Source organism: Actinia tenebrosa, unplaced genomic scaffold (assembly GCF_029948245.1).
Source record: "Actinia tenebrosa isolate PJP-AT-01 unplaced genomic scaffold, QUT_ActTen_1.0 PGA_scaffold0__85_contigs__length_37466705, whole genome shotgun sequence".
NCBI lineage: Eukaryota > Metazoa > Cnidaria > Anthozoa > Actiniaria > Actiniidae > Actinia > Actinia tenebrosa.
This window is the reverse complement of record NW_028292569.1, coordinates 24,090,774-24,109,729: the sequence shown is the minus strand read 5'-3', so window position 1 is coordinate 24,109,729 and position 18,956 is coordinate 24,090,774. Positions and strand designations below refer to the sequence as shown.

General features: G+C 38.8%; 2 protein-coding genes across 2 annotated transcripts; both read right to left on the bottom strand.

The window, feature by feature from the left end:
- Nucleotides 1–1,250: 1,250 nt before the first annotated feature.
- Nucleotides 1,251–6,299, bottom strand: LOC116295085 (uncharacterized). The gene is made up of 3 exons (XM_031702799.2): nucleotides 5,319–6,299; nucleotides 4,575–4,634; nucleotides 1,251–2,249 (listed from the first exon to the last, which is right to left on the bottom strand). The coding sequence occupies exons 1-3, from the start codon at nucleotides 6,297–6,299 to the stop codon at nucleotides 1,251–1,253; spliced, it is 2,040 nt and encodes a 679-aa protein (XP_031558659.2).
- Nucleotides 6,300–8,988: 2,689 nt separating this feature from the next.
- LOC116295095 (uncharacterized) lies at nucleotides 8,989–18,848 on the bottom strand. The gene is made up of 17 exons (XM_031702807.2): nucleotides 18,810–18,848; nucleotides 18,429–18,520; nucleotides 17,639–17,991; nucleotides 17,106–17,273; nucleotides 16,648–16,761; nucleotides 15,859–15,984; nucleotides 15,339–15,435; nucleotides 14,606–14,824; nucleotides 13,599–13,981; nucleotides 13,347–13,514; nucleotides 12,975–13,085; nucleotides 12,398–12,517; nucleotides 11,889–11,982; nucleotides 10,737–11,053; nucleotides 9,978–10,119; nucleotides 9,524–9,624; nucleotides 8,989–9,372 (listed from the first exon to the last, which is right to left on the bottom strand). Exons 2-17 carry the CDS (start codon nucleotides 18,499–18,501, stop codon nucleotides 9,013–9,015), a joined length of 2,946 nt encoding a protein of 981 aa, XP_031558667.2. The 5' UTR covers nucleotides 18,502–18,520; nucleotides 18,810–18,848; the 3' UTR covers nucleotides 8,989–9,012.
- Nucleotides 18,849–18,956: the final 108 nt, after the last annotated feature.

The window sequence follows — 18,956 nt, the reverse complement described above, 5'->3', positions numbered from 1 at the left end:
CTTTCAATTAAAATGCATATTCATGAGTTCAGGGGGAAAACGCACGTTTCGCACAAGAAAGGAATGAATATTTTCTCTAACATTGGATTTAAAATACAAAATTTGTGGGCATGAAACGCGCGTTATCGATTCAAACCTAGTATGGCTCATAAAAATCATTTGTTGTTAAATTCTACTAACTGTCCATACGTAAAAACACTGAAATAGTTCAAGAAAGGAATAAATATTTCCTCTAACTTTGGATTTCGTTTTCCGTCAAAGACCTATAGTATTATAACGAGCCTAAACTTGTACTAAAATATAATTTGCGGACATGAAACGATTTTTAAAAACCTTGTCATATGTGCCTTACTGAATGTTTTTTCTTTTCTGAAAATGAATTGATAAAAATTGATAATAGCAATGTTGATTCATACTCAATCCCTTGGCACATGGCAAATACTCCAATTTCGAGTTCGCCTTTGCTTATCATAGCCTCGAGGTTGTTCAATAGTATTCTTTAATTAAGAGCACATTGTACTGAGGAAGACTGTACATACTAAGGAACAATGCAAGTCAAACCTTATGCAATTTTACCGATTGCATCCCGATAAATTTTTCTTTTTCTTTTCTTTTCTTTTTCTTTTTTGGTTTTTCTCCGACCGCGCAGGTTCACGATTTTCCTTCTGCACTAAGCTAACAAAATTCCAATTTGATCTGTAAGTACCTAGTCTCCCCCACAGCCGCTTTCAGTGTGGTCACGCAAAGCTTTCTCCCTGAGGGGAGAAAGCGTTGCGTGACGACACTGAAAGCGGCTGTGGGGGAGACTTCCTTCCACCTCATCCTGCCCTATAAAATAGTTCGAAGAACCGTATAGGATTCTGGACTTGTTCAATAGGGCAGCTGGAACAAGGACTGATATTGAAGTGTTCATTTGTTTTTTCATCCATTACACGATCAGTCTGTACCAATATGACAAACTGAGTGCGCTAAGCGGTAAATCAACCCGGCAAACTTCCATCCTATTTGTCAAATTAAAAATCACAGATAACATCAAAGAGTTAGTCTTAATAAACTTTTGTTTCGACTAAATTAAAACCGGATCAGACATCTTGAAGAATACAGCTTTGAATTTGATTTAAAATGGTGAAAGGAAGTCAAAAAGTTTAAGAATAAATCAATATCAGATTTCAAGACAAAGGTAAAAGTTTTTCGTTAAAAAAAGTATTGAATGAATAAAGATATACCTAGGTTATCACATATTTTACTCGCTAAAACCGTTTAAAATGTGGTGTAAAAATTTGATGTAAAAAACGTCTGAAAACAGTACGGAAACCTTTGCTTCTGAGTCCATAAATCAACGGATTGAAAAAAGAACTTGTGTACATTAGGAAAATAAACCAGATCCAGCAATCGAGAATAACGTTCTTCCTCTTGCAGTCTTGTGTAATGGCGAATAAAATTGAACAAATCAGACTGGGGAAAAAGGATATTAAAAATACCGTTGTGATAGCACTGAGAGTAAATACAGCTTTACGGTTCTTAAGGGCTTGGAGCTTTTCCTCCAGATTCACTTGGAAAGAGCCGTTTGTTGAAAACGCCATTGTTCGTAGTTGTCGGTGTGAGATTCTGAGGATTTTTATATAGCAGTAAAAGATTGAAGTCAGAGGAATAAAGAAAGTTAAGACTGAGCATACAGCCCAGTAAGGAACAAGAAGGCTTGACTCTAAGATAAATACAGGGAGACCAAAAAGTATGGAGCTGATCCAGACAAACGCAATGACAAAATACGAGACTCTGGTGGTCATCAAACTACTGTACCTCAGAGGCCATTTGACTGCAATAAGTCGATCAATGCTAATAGCAGTTAGATTAAAAGTTGTAGTTATCAAAGTCTGCGGCCATAAAAAGTCACTAGCCTTGTCTAAAGGCTTGTCTGTTCCCCATAAAGCTAGATTGGTCATGACGATATTCATTGGATTTGCTAAAAGTCCTACCATAAGGTCTGCCATAGCAAGAGAACATATGAAGAAGTTGGATACGACTTGTAAGCTGTGAGTCTTGTAAACAGCAACGAGAACTAATGAATTCCCAGCCACTGACAATACCCCTGATAGAGCATTCAACAGAGTATAGAGAGCTACGATACAACGACTGCCTTCAATACTGGATATAACAGTACAATTTGTCAAATTAGACTGATCGAAAGTAGTAAACTTCCCTTCCATGATTTTGGAATTAACACGATCAAACTTTTTTGGACGCGGTGTTTATCTGGTGATTTACAGCATCAGTGAATTTCTGAAACGACAATTAAAATAAAATAATTACAATCAGGATATCATCCGGTTTCCGCTATCACCGACAGTGCGCGCATCGACGAGAATAACAAATATAGAATAGTAACTACAGCTGCTAATACGAACACTCGAGGGAAATTAAAAACAAAAAAGTCTACAGGATTTAGACTCACAATCCACATGCGCGTTAAGACCAACTTTTAAAGATGTTTACATGAACTAGGAAGTCAGTACTTTAGATAAGAAAAATAAAGCAAGTGGAAAACGACTTCCAGTTCCCGTTTCTATTTATAATGGCGAGAAACACGTCAGTTTTTGTCGATTTTCAGTATAAATATCTTTCTTTAATTCGAGCTCTCTTCATTTTCTTTCTGATATCTGCTTTTTCCAGGCTTTTTTCTAATATTTGGTCGTATGACACCTAGTGTGCTTCATATCTCAGATAATGCCTTTAATTACTTTTTTAAATATGCGGACGGAAATATGATTCGCTCGATCTATTTATGTCCAAAAATTAAAAGGATGCACAGTAAGACACCTTGATGCCGGATTAAACCTTTCGTGAATTCTCACTTTATTCTCCGATTCTCTCTCCGTGCGTCCGTCCATCTGTTCGAACGTCCATTTAATGGTTATTTCATGGCCAATTCATTTAGTATTTGTCCATTTCAACTAACTATACTAACTAGATTGTTACAGACTGACTCACCAACCAACCGATTCTCTCTCATTTTTTCGCTAACTCCACCATGTAAACATCAATTCACTCACTCACTCACTAGCCTGCGTTGCTTGGCGTTCTGCGGTGTTGCGAAGAAGGATGAGAGAAACACCTGATCTTCCTAATTCGAAACTCCGCAGACCGTCGAGCAACGCAGGTTATTCCCTCACTTATTTTCTTTGACAAAAGACCTTTTTCGAGTTCCGAATTACCACTGTGTTCCTTGATCACAGACTCATTTACTCATTTCTGTGTCTAAATATTCACAAATACCAAGGTAAAGTAAAGAATGCACAACTTCAACAATACAAACGCATTGAAATTCTACGGACCTTCACTGAAACACATGAATATTATAAACGAAGTCAAAGCTAAGCCTCAGCAACAGAGAATCCGAAACTGGAGTATTCCTCATCTCCATTTTTAAAATTTTTTTTATTTTTTTAATAATTGGGTTGTACAATGACGAATTGGTTTCGGTTGATTGTTATTCAAACTGCCAACCAGAAAGCTATTGGACAATCCAATAAAGCAAAGTCACAAAATCTATTGTTGAAATGGTTGGCACATCAACACGAAAATGGCAATGTTTATAGCCCATCACATCCACCTATAGATTAGTACTTCAATGTATATGACACATTTCTAAAAATTGAATTACAAGTCATTACCGAATGTCGCTTTTAAGGTTAATCGAGCACTTATGTAGAATCCATTTAAACGTACTTGTAGATTTAATGGCTGCACTTAACAGATCGGTAACAAATGAAAAAGAATTGATATCTTGAAAAAATTATCAGATGAAGAATCAAAATGAAATCTCTTTTTTAGTTTAGTTGTTTATGGTTTTTCTACATGGACGTGTGTCTGGAGAGAGAGAAGGGGTCCCAAATATTGAACTGAATTACTATGACTATGCACAATAAAAGGGGTTTCAGATTCTTCTCTCCCTTTTTGATTGGTGCCTTGGATACCATTCTAGCCTTAAATTATTCTCGCGCACGCTGCGAAAAGATAGAAGAAAGAAATAAAGAAAGAAATGAGAAAATAGAAAGAAGCAAAGGAATAACAACAGTAAAAGAAAAAGAAAATGAAAATTACTATGTATATTTTCGTCTGCATTTGCTTTGATCATACGCAAAGCGAAAAAAATCTAAAATTAAATAAACTAATAGAAAAAGTTGACAACCATTTCCCGTTACTGGAGATATTAAACAAGCTAGTTCTTTTTCTTTTAAATAAAGACACATGCCGAGCTTAAAATGACAAAACTCCAGATAACTCTTCTAACACACCTATCTATATATGAAATCTAAAGCTCAGCATGGCTTTTAATCAATAATATCTTATAAACAGTTCATATCCTCGCATCCACATGTGGTTATTCAAATCAAAAAACCTCTTGCATCAGCATGACGTTTCTTTAGTTTTCGTGATTTGTTTGTCTATAACTTGTCCAAACTCTTGAAGCTATCGTAGGCTGATTTATTCCGCATTACGCTGTTTTGAATATACAAGCTTTGTTCACTGGAAACTGCAGCTATATTCACCTATTTCGAAAGTCGTTGTCGCACCAAGAGCCTCAAGTAACAAGCCAAGGCTCCAGAGAACGTCGGTAATATAATCACCGGTCCCTAAGGATAATGCAGATAAGTTTAATAGTGAAAGTTCAATTTCACTGACATAATTTCATTCACACTGCGCAAGTGATGACTGATATTTGCGATTTTTAATGAATGGCTCAAACTAACAATCAAGAATGTCTGTTATAGTTCAATAAATACCTACATACATGCATGGGTAGTTTAATAGTTCATGGGTGATCATGATCCTGTTGTATATATGACAACCATAATGTTAACTAGGTGTTGATGGGTTTGACTAATGGTTTCTTAATGAATTCATATTCCATGATGATTTGAAACCCAGTCGTTTCTGGATTATTCGATTATCAGACATTTTGTATTTTCCTTCGTGTGTGTGTGTTTTTTTGTTTTTGTTTTGTTTTTTTTTTTTTTTTCGTTTTTTTCGTTGTTTTTTTATGTCCTTCTTTTCTTTCTTTCTTTCTTTCTTTTTTTTCTTCTTTCTTTTTCTTTCTTTTTCTTTTTTCTTTTTTGCTTTCTTTTTTTTTCTTTTTTTCTTTTTTCGTTTTTCTTGCTTGCTATCTCATTATTGTCTTTTTGATCAATGAATCACTTGGTATCCATATACTTTATCTTACTCAAAATACAATGATACTCTTACAATTCAAAATATCGAGATGTTAAAATATTGATATAATGCACCCTTTCAACTACACAGGTTCTACTGAATCACACGTGTAATTTAAGGAGTCTTTTGAACGCATTTCTGAATTCTCTGCTTCTGGCTGAGTATATTATAGGATTCAAAAACGAGCTGGAAAACATAAGAAGGATGAACCAAATTCCATATTTCTTGTGAAAAGAGCATCCCGTAGCATCTTCTCGGACGAACACGTGCACAAAGGACAAAACAAGATGAGGCGTGAAGGTTAGAACAAAAACTCCAGCGATTAGAACGAACGTTAAGGCTGCCTTCTCGAACTTCATGGCTCTGATTCGAATCCTTTCTTGGTGACTTGGACCATGGGTTGAGCCTGCTAACATGCGGCTTTGCTCTCTTGCAATGGCGACAATCTGGACATAGCAGAATACGATCACAGATAAAGGAACTATTGCTGTGATTGCAGAACTAAGGATTCCAAACAGTTTCAAGTCACGTCGATCGGAAAGAATTACTTGGGGAATTCCCATAGCGATCGAGAAAAGCCAAACGCAAGAGATCACCATACCACATTTCTTGTCGCTCATGATCAAATGATATCTTAGAGGCCATTTTATAGCTATATATCTATCGATACTCACTGAACACAGGCTGATTGTCGAAGCCACGAGTGTCTGGCATGTCAGGAAGTCGGATATCTTGAAGAGAAAGAAGGGAAGCCTTGTACTGGTCATGAATAGAGCCATAAATGTGGCGTAAAGTGGATTCATGATGGCGCCCACCAAAAAGTCGGCAAATCCAAGGGAACACAGGAAAAAGTTGGAGACATTACGCAGCCTCTGAGACTTGTAAACCGCCAACAAGACTAAAGAGTTGCCAGTGATAGCAAGGACACTTGACAGCACATGAAGAAAGATGAAGACGATGCTTGCCACTCGAGAAAACTGACAGCTCTTACCGAGTAGACTTGACGTTGCGTTGGTAGAGTTTGTGTCCATGCTGAAGATACGACGCAACTGGCAATACAAACCAGCTGTTGCCTTTATTAAGGGCATCATTACAAACAGCATGACTTGAACAACATTTAATAAAGATCACTAATGAACCTACGTCAAACCCCTGGGATTACTTCATTCAATATCAATATGGGCTCAATTCGGTTAATTGTAATGAAGGCCTTTATTGTATCAAACGTTTCAATAACCGCTTGTTACTGCATGAAACTTTAGATTAATGACTTCTAAAAAAACAAATTTTCGATGAATACTTCGCGTGAGGTTATTTGCTGCATCCCGTGCAGTTGTGACGTAACATGAAACGCCCACGATGTGAGAGCTATGGTACAGCGGTAATGATAGAGCATGCGTGCTTATGTAATCGTTTAAAGGTTTACCATGTGCCCCTGGAAACCTAATATTAGCCTTGTGTCTTCATGACAATTAAACATTGACTGAATGAATCTGTATTTTATAGATTTGCCATCAAAAGGTGTCGTTTCTGTGGAATGGGAAGATTTTCGTTATAATATATAGATGGAGATGCCCTTCACAGAAACATGGTAAGAAGGTACAAGAGATTCATATATTCATATTCTGATTGATCATACAACAAGCAATTTATATTTTTCGATTCTTTGTTGCTTTTGTTGTTGTTGCTGCTGTTGTTGCTGTTGCTGCTGTTGTTACTGTTGCTGCTGTTGTTACTGTTGCTGCTGTTGTTGTTGTGGTCGATCATACCAAAAAGTAAAAACACTACCAACGATTTCAATAGCACACAAATACATTCGCTTAAAGGCAGTCCTAAAGTCCCTACTCCTTAGCTAGCCTGCGTCACATCCGGAATTTTCTTCGTAAATACCGTCTGCGAAACATCGCCAGAAAGCTTGTTCTGGACCCCCCGAAAATTGCGCGATTATATATAATAGATTCTGATTGGCTGTTAGCCATTGCTCATTCTAACGTGAACTCCCATTGGATAACATTATCAAATAGGATGTGATCCTCACCGGATGTTTAGTGTAAAATCGTAACACGAGCGAGTGCGGTGTGTTTTCCTTGATAATCTTCAAGTAGAATGACCTTTCCCCTTCCCAAAATATCACCAAAAGTTTACTATTTGTGCCATCGATTCATCGCAAAAGATTATGAAGTTTTTCTTTTAAATGAAAAACAAAAATTCAACCCTATTTTAGAAGTGCAAACACTATAATTTGAAGTACGACGAGTTCACACGTGTGCCGTCAGTGCATTGACAAGCTCATTGAAAGCTTCTTCGACGTCGGTATCATTTCCGATAGCTACAGCCGGTATTCCTATATTACCTAGGGAAGAAACTTGTCTTCCATTAAAGATTTTAATGCAGATATAACTACTAATATAACTAATATTTTCTATTTCAAACTGATACTTTACTTCTAAAAACGCTCTAGTCCAAAGATACTCATCAAAAGAAAATATCATTTTGAAAACTAGGACGCTTTGCTCCTTCACATCCGGTTTCATAGTGTTATCCAATGAAAGTTCACGTTAGAATGAGCAATGGCTAACAGCCAATCAGAATCTATTATATATAATCGCGCAATTTGCGGGAGGTCCAGAACAAGCTTTCTGGCGATGTTTCGCAGACGGTATTTACGAAGAAAATTCCGGATGTGACGCAGGCTACTCCTTAGCCCGTATATAACCGGATTAGCAGACGAACTAAGATACATAACAAATTATGACATCGTCCAAAGACGAAACACGAACCGTTTCTCCTCACAGTCTCATTTGGCATACTTTATATACCAAACAGCCATCACCAAATTCGGTGTGAATGCGATCATAAATATTACTGTTACGACAGCAAACGTGGTTACTGCTTTTCTGTTCTTGCTATTTGTTTGTTAAGTTGTTGCCTTGAGATCTATAATATCTCGAGGTAGCAGGCGATGATTACAAACAGTGGAATAAGCACAGGTAGCCCAAGCTTGGTTTCTGTGGTGTCCTGTTATAAGGAAATGTATGGAGAATCATCAAAAATTTCAATAAAATCATCAAAACGTAAAATAAAGCCTCGAAATTTTACCCTATCATTGAGAAATAGCACTTTTTTCGCTCTGCGTGGTTATTTTTTGAATTTAGCCCGTTTTTTGAGGATTTTTTCCCCCACCAGTAAGAAATAAGAGAAGGTTGGAAACTCGGGATCCAAAAGCGAGCCATCACGAGTCTTTGAAACCTCGTACGTCTTCGAATTTTCTTTCCAGCGCCAAATTTTAGTCATGACCCTTCTCTCACATCCCTATAGAACCGAGAAAGTCGCATTAGAGATTAGTCTTCGCGTCTTTAAGCCATGAAATTTGCCTGTATTCACATACTACCTCGCTTGTTCTGACCCGTACTTGGAGCTCACTGTACACCAGTTCAACGGATTTCTTTCGGCAACCGACCCGAGGTCACGCCGGAAGTCTTCGTATCGTAAATGCGGATTCGATTTGGATATCGTCACTTACAATTTTGTGCATAGTTGAAATTAAATTGAGTAGTGGGTAGCGTTCCTTAATTTATAGTTTTGTTGCAATTGCTACGTGAGTGACATCACTCGATACGACAGTCAGGGTAAAAATAACAATAATAATAATAATAATAATAATAATAATAATAAAAACAGAAATCGGGCTCTAAATAAATGATAACGTCAAATGAAGGAATAATAAATGCAATACTTTCTCATTCTAATATATCAATTTATTCTTGATCTGTTTATGCTTTAATATCTTTTCCTGGAGAATTATTTTCCATATAAGGGAATTACTGCTGAAATAACAGACGGGCCTAGTCCTTTTTCGTTAGAAACCTGGCGAATCCAGGAGGGCCTGGGACTACCTTTGAAGCCAACTAATGCCCAGGAACCACGGTAAGAAGGAAGGACCGGAGCTTCAGCATAAATGCTTCTAAGAGCATCCTCCGCATCCCCGATAAACGAATCCCCGGTATCTTGGACCGCTATCAAAACGATGGTGTTCATAGGTAGGGCCTTTATAAAGGCGTCTAGCTTAGCCCCTGCTTGCAAGTCTCCATACGTGTCGAAGGACGCCTTCTGTAGAAATGTCCCCTCTTGATTCAAAGCAACAACGTTGTGACCCCGTTTCTGGTTTGTTCAAAATAAAAGGAAAAAAATACAGATGTAGTGAGGTTACACTGGGTATGCTTTCAAGAGAGGAAAGACGACCAAGCAATACAGATACATATGATCAATTCATTCATTATTTCTTTGATTATGGCGAATAATCATTACAAACCTGCAAACTGCCTTCGATACCATCCACTTCAATGGACGAAAAACCACACCTCGATAGACTATCTTCACAGCCTTCCGATAGGATTTTGACGTGAATGGGCTCTGAAATAAAATAAACAATTTTGGACAACATTTAAATTTAGAAATTTGAATCCCAAAGCCTTTTCTTACAAACAATGAAGATCTTCAGTTGTTTTCTTTACACTGTTTAATAGATAGATGAACTTAATTTCAACGCATGGCCCATTCACCTTTAAGGTTAGATCCTACATCAATCCTAATTTGCCACTCCATCTCACCATTGACGTGAAATGCTCGTTGTTACTCTGGCATTTCATTGCATTCCAAGAAATTGATTATATTGCGCATGCGTAGTGCGAATAGGGTTCTCGCCTATTCTCGACAATTGCGTCACAGGACGAGCAAAATAACAAGAATGTTAAAATGATACGTACCAGTATCACATCCATAGATTTCGACTTTCATACACACGTTCCTATCAAAACCTGTCGGAATGAACCGCAAGAAGCGCATTTCTACTGGGTCTTGGAAGGTGCGGAGAACGGCGGCAGATCTGTCTGAATTGCCCTGAAAAACCTTCAACAGAAAACAAAAATTAGAATATTGGTTTTAACTGGTCGACCCCTATGTGCAAGTTGAACTCTGACTCATAAATCACAAGAGACCTTAGGATGTACGCAGAGTCTTCAATTCAGCGTTATTGAATATTTGCACATGCGCACTTGCGCTTCAATTCTTGTGTTATTTTTAGCTCATCTATTATGTTAAAGTGTTGAATTTTATTTTCAAAGAAAACTAATGTTTGAGATGTTCCTTTCGATAAATTGATCATCAAGGATCATATTTCCAGACACCAAGTGCTTAGCGTGCATGGCATATGCATCCCACGATCGCGATCCCACGTCGCGATCCCACGACGAATTACAGGCTAATCTTAACCATAGAGAGGTTTTGAACCATCACGTGCCGGCGCATATAATAAAGCTTAGACTGCCTATTGTTAGTTGGCAGAACGCCAAAATCCCTTTCGGGAATTGAATTCTTTCTCATGTAAAATGATTGTATTGACGTTCCTACCATCTAACATGGCTGCCGTCACGTAATGGTGCAAAGCATCTATTGTTATATGCGGCTTCAATATCAATGACTGCATTTCAATCGCAATATCAAAAAAATTATTTGTAAACTCTTACCCTTATTAGACCATTTTCTTTGTATATCGTAAAAGTGAAGTTATCTTTGCTGTAAGAAAGCTGATAGGTCTTCACCCATGCTCGTTGATCGTAACTACCCTGTGTATTCACGGCTGATACGACGTGTAGGTGTCCCAGATCCACTTGTAACCACTGGTCAACACTACTGGCGGCGCACCAGGATATGGGGTTCGTCTTGTAGTTGGTTGTTAGGCGACCAAATTTAGGAGCTGTATTCAAGGAGAGCTGCGATGAAGCAGTGAGAGCAGAGTCTGGGATGACCAAAGGATCGGACACACCTAGTGGTAAGTTGCATTCTAGAAAACATAATAGAAGTTTTTTTTTAGCAAGAGAATATATATATTGCATAAACTTTGACCCTTTTATATATATTTACAAGGATATCAAAAGTATATCAAAAATTATGGGATATCCTCACTGATATTTTTTTCATATATATAGACCAAATGCAAAACTTGCACCGATGTGAGGCTTAAGTTTTGAACAAAGGGATCTGGCATGATTCGTGACTTTTAAATCACGCCAGATTGCTTTGAATCACGCCAGATCACTTTCACAACTTGAGCCTCACATCGTTGCGAGTTTTGCATTTGGTCTATATATATATTAGCATTTCAAATTTCTTGAGCAGGCACTATAATGGGCAGTCACGAGAGAAGGCTGCCATATTTGTTTACCAAACAATAAAAACTTCAATTCCCCGAGGATCGGAAAATGTATATTGTTTTGGTACACCACCATGTCACGTAAAAACGATCTATAGTAAAGGCCATGACAGACCGTCCTAACATTTGATCTAATATTTTAGCCAACAATTTTTATTTGTTGAAGCAGAAGGTGGGACTGATTGTCATGATCTGCCCATATATCTTTTCGACTAGGGCATGGTGTTATCATCCCATTTAAATTTCAGACAACATGTCATTCTTTCTAGAATAAGATTTTTTCGAGTTAAATCCATATTTACGTGTCTTCTAAGTTCAACAATTAAAGAAAGAAATAATACTCTTGGGAATTCAACGTGGTCTCAAATGAGAAAAGATTACGCCAAAGCCGAAAAGGTCTATAAAAAGTAGCTGCTATTCCACTTGCTGAAAAAAATCCGTTCCAAGTCACGTGCGCAAAACTAACCTGGCAGAGCAACCCAAAATATTTTAACGGGGTCGTAGGTTCCTTCGTCGTTAAGCTCCTTGATGCAAACTCTGAAGCCCAGATGGTTGATATTCTGTGGATCGTGGAAATTATTCATAAGTGGTTTCAATAAGGTGGGCATGGAAAGGATTGTTTAATTTATTCAAGTTAGCCAATCGAAAACAGTAGCAGTTATTCGCCAATCCGAGGTTAAGGAAAAGACTAGGTTAAGTTAGCATTGCAGTGCCTTTTTTTAGAGGAAATATTTCAAGATGGCGTCTATTTTGTTCCCTAAAACAGCCCCACAATGCACTGCAATGCAACTCGACCCAGTTTCCCCCCTCAATCTCGGAAAGGTTAATAGGACTAATTTGTGTCGATGGCTGAAAAATAATTACTGGCAAGTGATTGTTGGTCTTTATTACGTTCACATGATAATGAAATGCGTTGACCCGCTCGAGCAAATATAGTACATCCATTTATATTTAATGCGAATCGATCTTAATTACCTCTATCCATGATGCAATGCTGTTATGCTTGGGAGGCATGGCCCCAGTCACGGTGGAATTATGGGTAGCACTCATCAAGACAGTTGGAACATTACGGTATGCAGTTCGGAACTCTACTGACTAATAAAATAAATATTCATTGAATTATCTTCATTCATTCAATAGACCTTGGAAAATCCAGCAAATTTCCGCTGTGTTTCTTGACTACGGAGTCATTTACTCATGCAGGCTTATCCTCCTATCAGTGTCTAAATATTCACAAATATAATACCAACGGTAAAGTATATTCGGATAAGATATTCTGCCTAAAATCGAGGCTCAATCTGAGCAACAGAGAACTCAAAACTGGAGTATTGTTTTCACTGAATACGGACCATTTATATATGCAGCCATGTTGTAGGGCAATAAACAACAAGAATTTTCTCCTTGGTGAATTAAAATGACTTGTGCGTAAACATTGCATCGTTTCAGCTCTTCAACTCGTGAAACCTCTCTATTGGATAAATTCCTATCCACCATGTTAGAATTAATCTCAATTGCAATGTAAATGCTTAAGAACATACACCTGTTGCCTTACCTTGCAGTAAGCATGTCGATCGGAATCCAGAGGCAACTGGTCGTTTTCAAAAAACAAAGAACTTCGTTCAGAAAATAGGTTCCTTGGTAAGTCTTCAAATACCATCCAGTTCTGGGAGAAAAGATTAGAGAAATGGTAAATATCTTTATGCAATTTGATTCCTGTCCATTTTTGCTAGATTTGTGCGCCGTTTGTAAAGTTAAATTTAGTACTAGAGATAGAGGGCATGAATATATGGCTGGAGACTGAAGAGATCAGTTCTTTTAAAAGTGGAGAAAGTTAACACACCAAATTGTGGTATTTCAGAATATATATATAATGGCCAACCAGCGACGACCAAAAGTGCAAGTCAATAAAATATAAAGTACTTACCACATTGATATTCTTATGTATGCCATCGAAGTCCTGCAACTCTCTCATGCAGACTTTGAAGGTGCTGGATGTGACATCCTCAGTCCATAGAGTTGCTGCATCGTGTTTGAGCCCAATGCGAGTATGTTCAGCGGTCAACAACACCGAAGGTGAAGAGAAGAACTTGTCCTAAAAATACATGCCTCATATTCAAATTTCCACGTGAAAACTAAAGCCGGTAACTTCTAAAGTCAAGTTTCCATCCATACTTACCAATGGCAAACTGAGTGCCTTGCAAGTTGTTCCTTCCCACCAATCAGACATTACTTCTTCCCCTACCACCCCTCCCTTGGGCGATCCTTGGAATGCAATCCAGTCGATGAAAGTCTTACCAAAGTTAGTGGGGACAGTTCCTTCATACTCATTCCTGCCAGCCTTAAGTGCACATACAGTGAATTTTGAGTGGCTGATTTTCTCGACCCAGTTGGTGATAGCGTCGTGTACGACACTCGTGTGCTCGGTGTCGTGGTTTACCGTTGCAAGGACGTGGACTTGTAAATTAGAGTACCATAAGCTGCCGTTGTAGGTGACTTCAACACATTGTACATCAATGATATCGAGTAGGAGCTGAGCCCGACCACGCTGTAAAATGAATGCTGCAAGGAGACGAACAGTGAGAAGAAAGAAAAGAAAGGGAGGGCGGACTTGAAAGTGAGAGAAATAGAAAAGAAGGAAGGCATCAAAATCAAAACTACAAAAACAGCTAAGAAGAGAAGAAAAGATAAAAGAAAGATCGATTTATAGCGATTATAAGATAATAAAAATGAAAAATGATAGAGGAAGACATTTCAAAGAGCGTGAAAAAAGAAACAACGAAAAGAAGCATTTCTATAAGAAAGGAGAATTAAAGGAAATCATGGGAGGGCTAGAAAAGGATAGAAAAGAAAAGGAGATATCGAAGAGAGAAAAGAAAAATGGAAGCAAGGGAGGGAGGAAGGAAGGAAGGATCGACGAATGTGTAAAAGAAGGATCAGTGAATGAAGAGGATCGACGAAGAAAGGAAAGAAGGAAGCATGCGCAAGAAAGCAAGGAAGGAAAAAACGAGGAACGAAGTAAGTAAGCAAGCAGGCGAGGAAGGAAGAGAGGAAGGAAGTGGGGAAGCGATCGAGCAAGTGTGGAAGGAAAAAAACGAGGAATGAAACAAGCAAGCAAGCAAGCATGCAAGCATGCAAGAAATAAAGAAAGGAGTTATCTACGTTAGAAAAAATAAAGAAACTTACGTCTACAACTGCCAGAGTGTGCAATAGGTATATTCTGTTTGTTTTGGCACATGGATCTTTGAAAGAGACACTCATTGTCATAGGTTATGCCTGCTGAACTACATAGCATGTTCTCGTATGTAGGACACTGGTAATCACACACACAACGAGCATCAGATGGACCAAAGGCTACGCACTGTCCGTAGAAACTACAAACTACATCCAGACATGGATCCAGATCTGAAAATGGATTGAAAATAAATTCGTTAAAGAATACGAAAGATTTTAGACGTTCCTATTGCTTTTAAAGCGACATGAGTGGCACGGCACGTCGATGCGTACTTTGAGTTTTTCACAGTCATACCAAATAGGACCTTTGTATCAAACAGACACCTTCATGACGAATGAATTCAGCCAATTGCAAGCCGAGATTGTGCATGGCGTGCTCGAAAATTTTGATTCAGTGATCTCGCGTGTAGAGATTGGTTCAAAAGATACAATTGTAAACTGAATGGATAGAACTGTGGTGTAATAATGTTAGAATGTTGATCATCACAGTGAATAAGTGATCTAAGCGAACGCTGTTGGTTCTGGGTTGGTTTTTTTTATTTGGTTCTGCAAATCATTGCCTGTGCATCCCCCCCCCCCGCAAGATCTCTGGTTACGCCACTGGAGGCAAACCCTGAGCAACAGGGGGCTCGAAATTGGAGTCAGTATAAGATATTCTCGCCCAAATAATAGTCTATAGTCTTACCTCCCAAAGCAAGAAACTGAATATCGAGGGGAGTGTGCCTGCCTCGCAGTTTTTGACCATCTTTCATGCAAACTTCAAAACCATTCACATCCAATTTCTAAAAAAGGCAAAGTTAAGCTTACTATAAGGAAGACATAGAATAACGGGCGCGTTTCTCCTAACCCTTCCGTTGTGTTCTACCAACCCCCGCGTGCTTTATAACTGCACGCACCACAGAAAGCAATATTTTTTATTTCATTTGCAAATTACAATAACCGTTATTTTGGATGAGATCGATAGACGCCTTAGAAAGGGCGAGCGCGTGATGTGTGATCTAATTAGGCACGATTTGAGACTTTATATAAAACTGGATGTCACGCAACCAGTACCGTGGCTACAGAGACGTTTTGGACTATCGCCTTTTCGAGCTATTCCATGCACTTCCCAACGTTCGAATGATCCGAACGCATCACTTCCCAAACTAACATGTCAATTTTATACAAGATCTGAGTGCTCATTTTGTCCATATACCTATACTTACTTCTATCCAGTTTGATAAGGTATTGGTGGCTGGTGATATTGAGCGTGGGTTACCAGGTTCATAAGTATGAGAAGCGCAAGTAATGATGACAGGCGGCTCGTAAAACTTGTAGTCAAAGGTACTAATCTAAAAACAAAAAATGAAAAATAATATCTGTGCCTCAGTGCGGCATCGTAACAGGCCATTGACGTCCAGCGTCTGCTAGCAGAGTAGAGTTACGCATGGTGCGCGTTTCAATTATTTTTTATTCTGACATAGACCCCAATGCACTAAATATCTAACTACTTTATCAAAAAATTATTTAAATCCTCAAGAGAAGGGAATCCTGTTGGTTTGAACCCGAAGTTTTCTAAAGTTTTGATTGGCTGATTTGTTCTTGTACACTGTGATTGGTCTTGCAGTGCCGTAATCTTGCGCGACCGAGTCCGCGCTGTGTTAATGCCGTGTTCTTGATTGGATAGAGCAATTTCTCGCGCAATGTCATTGCCATGGTGTGGCGTGCGCCTTGCCGTTTCACAACCGCGTTCGTGCCGCAGGTTTTTCACAGTCATACGAAAACTGTTCTAATAGCCAGTGCCTAACAAAACTATGCCCATTGTTTCATGATCCAATTGGAATTTAGAAATGGATTTTAGCGAAAGGAAGGAAATCATAGAGCCTCGGAGACAAACTCTTAAAGCATAGTAAAGAGCCGACATACAAGGAACAAAGGATCGAACCCACGAACATTGCGGTGAGGGTTGACACAAGCCTTTCGTTTTGCATTATGAATAAATCAAGAAGACCCACCATGCAAAAGCTGTACTTTCTCCCCTTTGGTGGAACACCTTCGTTTAACATTTTCATCATCTTCTTTTCTTTTGCTTTCCAGTTTCCTGGTTTTATTAGCATTGCCATCCAGTCCTAAAAACACACCATGGTCAATCTGCTTCATAACTAAGCGTGGGGTCCAGTGGCAGACCCGGGAATTTTGTAAGGGGTAACTATTACAAATGTTTTACTGTCAGGAATGCAGGGTGGCGTACTAAGATTAATACTAAGACTAAGGGGGGGGGGGGGGGTGTGACTAGTCACACCCCTTACCACTCCTGGATCCGCCATTTGGGGTTGTGCGTAATTTCCTTTGTTACATTTGAGACGTAGAGAAAAGAGATAATAAAAGAGAGAGAGGGAGATGGAGAGAGTGACAGACAACGTAGGGACGGACAGACAGAAAGGCAGGCAGGCAGACGCAAAGTCTTACTAACCACTTCAATAGCTGCGTGTTCACCATTAAAATTTTTCAATTCTCGGAGACAAACTTTGAATGATTTAGGGCCAACGTCTTCTACCCATATTGCAGCAGCATCTCTGTTAGCCTCTTTCTGTCCATTATGTACCGCAGTGGCGTATACATCTGGTTTCCCTCCAAAAGTCTGTATTCAAAATGGAGAAACGATGCCAAAATTTATCAACGAAAGTGACTACATTGGATAAATAGGTTGCTATCAGGAGGAAGAGGAGGAAGACGAGGAAGACGAGGAGGAGGAGGAGGAGAAGGAGAAGGAGGAGGAGAAGGAGAAGGAGAAGGAGAAGGAGGGAGAAGAGGGAGAGGGAGAGGGAAGGGAAGTTTTTCATTCCTCTCCTTTCTCTTCCACGGTTCTCGAGCAGGAGAGGGAGGGGAGAGGCGGTGGGAGAGGAGAGAGAAGGAGTAGAGTTCTGAATCGAGGACCGACGTTATAACTCGAACAAACTAATTCCAAGCGTCACATATCCATACTTGAGTACCTAATTTACTTACCGAAGGAAAAAAGACTTCCTCGCAAGTAGTTCCTGACACAAAGCTACGTAACATATGACGCCCAGTCTGGGATCCCTGTGGAGTCTGTTCGTACGCCATCCAGTTGACAATCAACGTCTTCATATCTCGGTAAAGGCCAGCAGTTACTGCGCATGCCTTGAATCCTATTGGCGTTACATCCTCGACCCAACTCACCGCGGCTTCATAGGTGTTCCCATTGGGATCCTTGTTGAACAGAGTGGTGTGGATATGCACGTCGGATGACTGGAATGGTGACTTAAAGGATAAGTTACCACAGGAAAAATAGGTCTCACCCGCAGGAAAATGGTTCATGCCAAACTGAAGGCCTTGACCTGTGAAAATTAAATTGAAAAATGAAAAGGTAGATAGAAAGATGGATTCAATTTTAAATTTTAATTATAAAATAATTGTCATAAATCTTGCATTGGTCTGGCTAATGCTTTATGACAGCACACAGCATGCGCGTTTGTATCAAAAATAACGCCGGGTTATTCTAGTTTATATTTTATAAGGTAAACTGACTTGCTTACGGTTCTGTATGAAGTTATAAAGCGCTTGGTGATTGGAATATCATTCGAGAAGTGCGCATGCTCACGTGGTGCTTTCAAATCCTCTGGTGCTTTCAAATCCTGTTTTACGTATCCATCCGTTCTTTTTAGGAATATGAAAGGCGCGCGTGTCTATATACTGTGTTATAACATGAACCCCAGGGTAAACTTTAACGTGACATTAAAGTGGTAGATATTACGAAGTGAATTGGCTCACAAACCTTGAGAAGGTGCAAGGAATATCAGAAATACAAACAGAGAGCAGGTTCTGACGATTTGAAACAGCATTGCCATCGACAAACTTTGATGTCACCTGAAAAACTAGGATATATTAGTTTTTCCGTTTAACAGTTAATTTTATATGTAAAACAAAGTAAAGTAAAAGAATTAAAGCCAAGGGCTTTATTAATTTGGCAAGCGCATCACTATTTAAGTTCTTTTTACATATTTATACTAGACTCCATTTTATGTCAAATTAATATTCCTAGCTCTCTTTATGTACGAACTGTTCAAGGTATTACACTACTTTTAAATAATAAATTGGTAAAGTAATGGTATAAATGATTTATGACAAGATATTAAGCTTTATAAAAGTAGCTTACCTTCAGAAGTTAGACGTTCAATCCAGTCCAACACCAATCCTCGAATGAGTGGTGACTGTCACACATCACTGTTTGTATAAACAAATAGTGAACATTGGTGAGTTGAGGTGCAATGGATTTGTGTGAATTGTTACACCATTCTCTACG

What these genes read in the sequence shown, in the direction of transcription:
- LOC116295085 (XM_031702799.2), bottom strand. Translation starts at nt 6,299, where the DNA reads ATGCCCTTAATAAAGGCAACAGCTGGTTTGTATTGCCAGTTGCGTCGT. An exon ending in AAAGACTCCTTAAATTACAC is followed by an intron (nt 4,635 to 5,318) that starts GTGTGATTCAGT and finishes CATTATCCTTAG; the next exon opens with GGACCGGTGATTATATTACC. An exon ending in CTTGTTACTTGAGGCTCTTG is followed by an intron (nt 2,250 to 4,574) that starts GTGCGACAACGA and finishes ATCACCAGATAA; the next exon opens with ACACCGCGTCCAAAAAAGTT.
- LOC116295095 (XM_031702807.2), bottom strand. Translation starts at nt 18,501, where the DNA reads ATGGCAATGCTGTTTCAAATCGTCAGAACCTGCTCTCTGTTTGTATTT. An exon ending in GCATTGCATCATGGATAGAG is followed by an intron (nt 11,983 to 12,397) that starts GTAATTAAGATC and finishes CACGATCCACAG; the next exon opens with AATATCAACCATCTGGGCTT. An exon ending in ATTTTGGGTTGCTCTGCCAG is followed by an intron (nt 11,054 to 11,888) that starts GTTAGTTTTGCG and finishes TATGTTTTCTAG; the next exon opens with AATGCAACTTACCACTAGGT.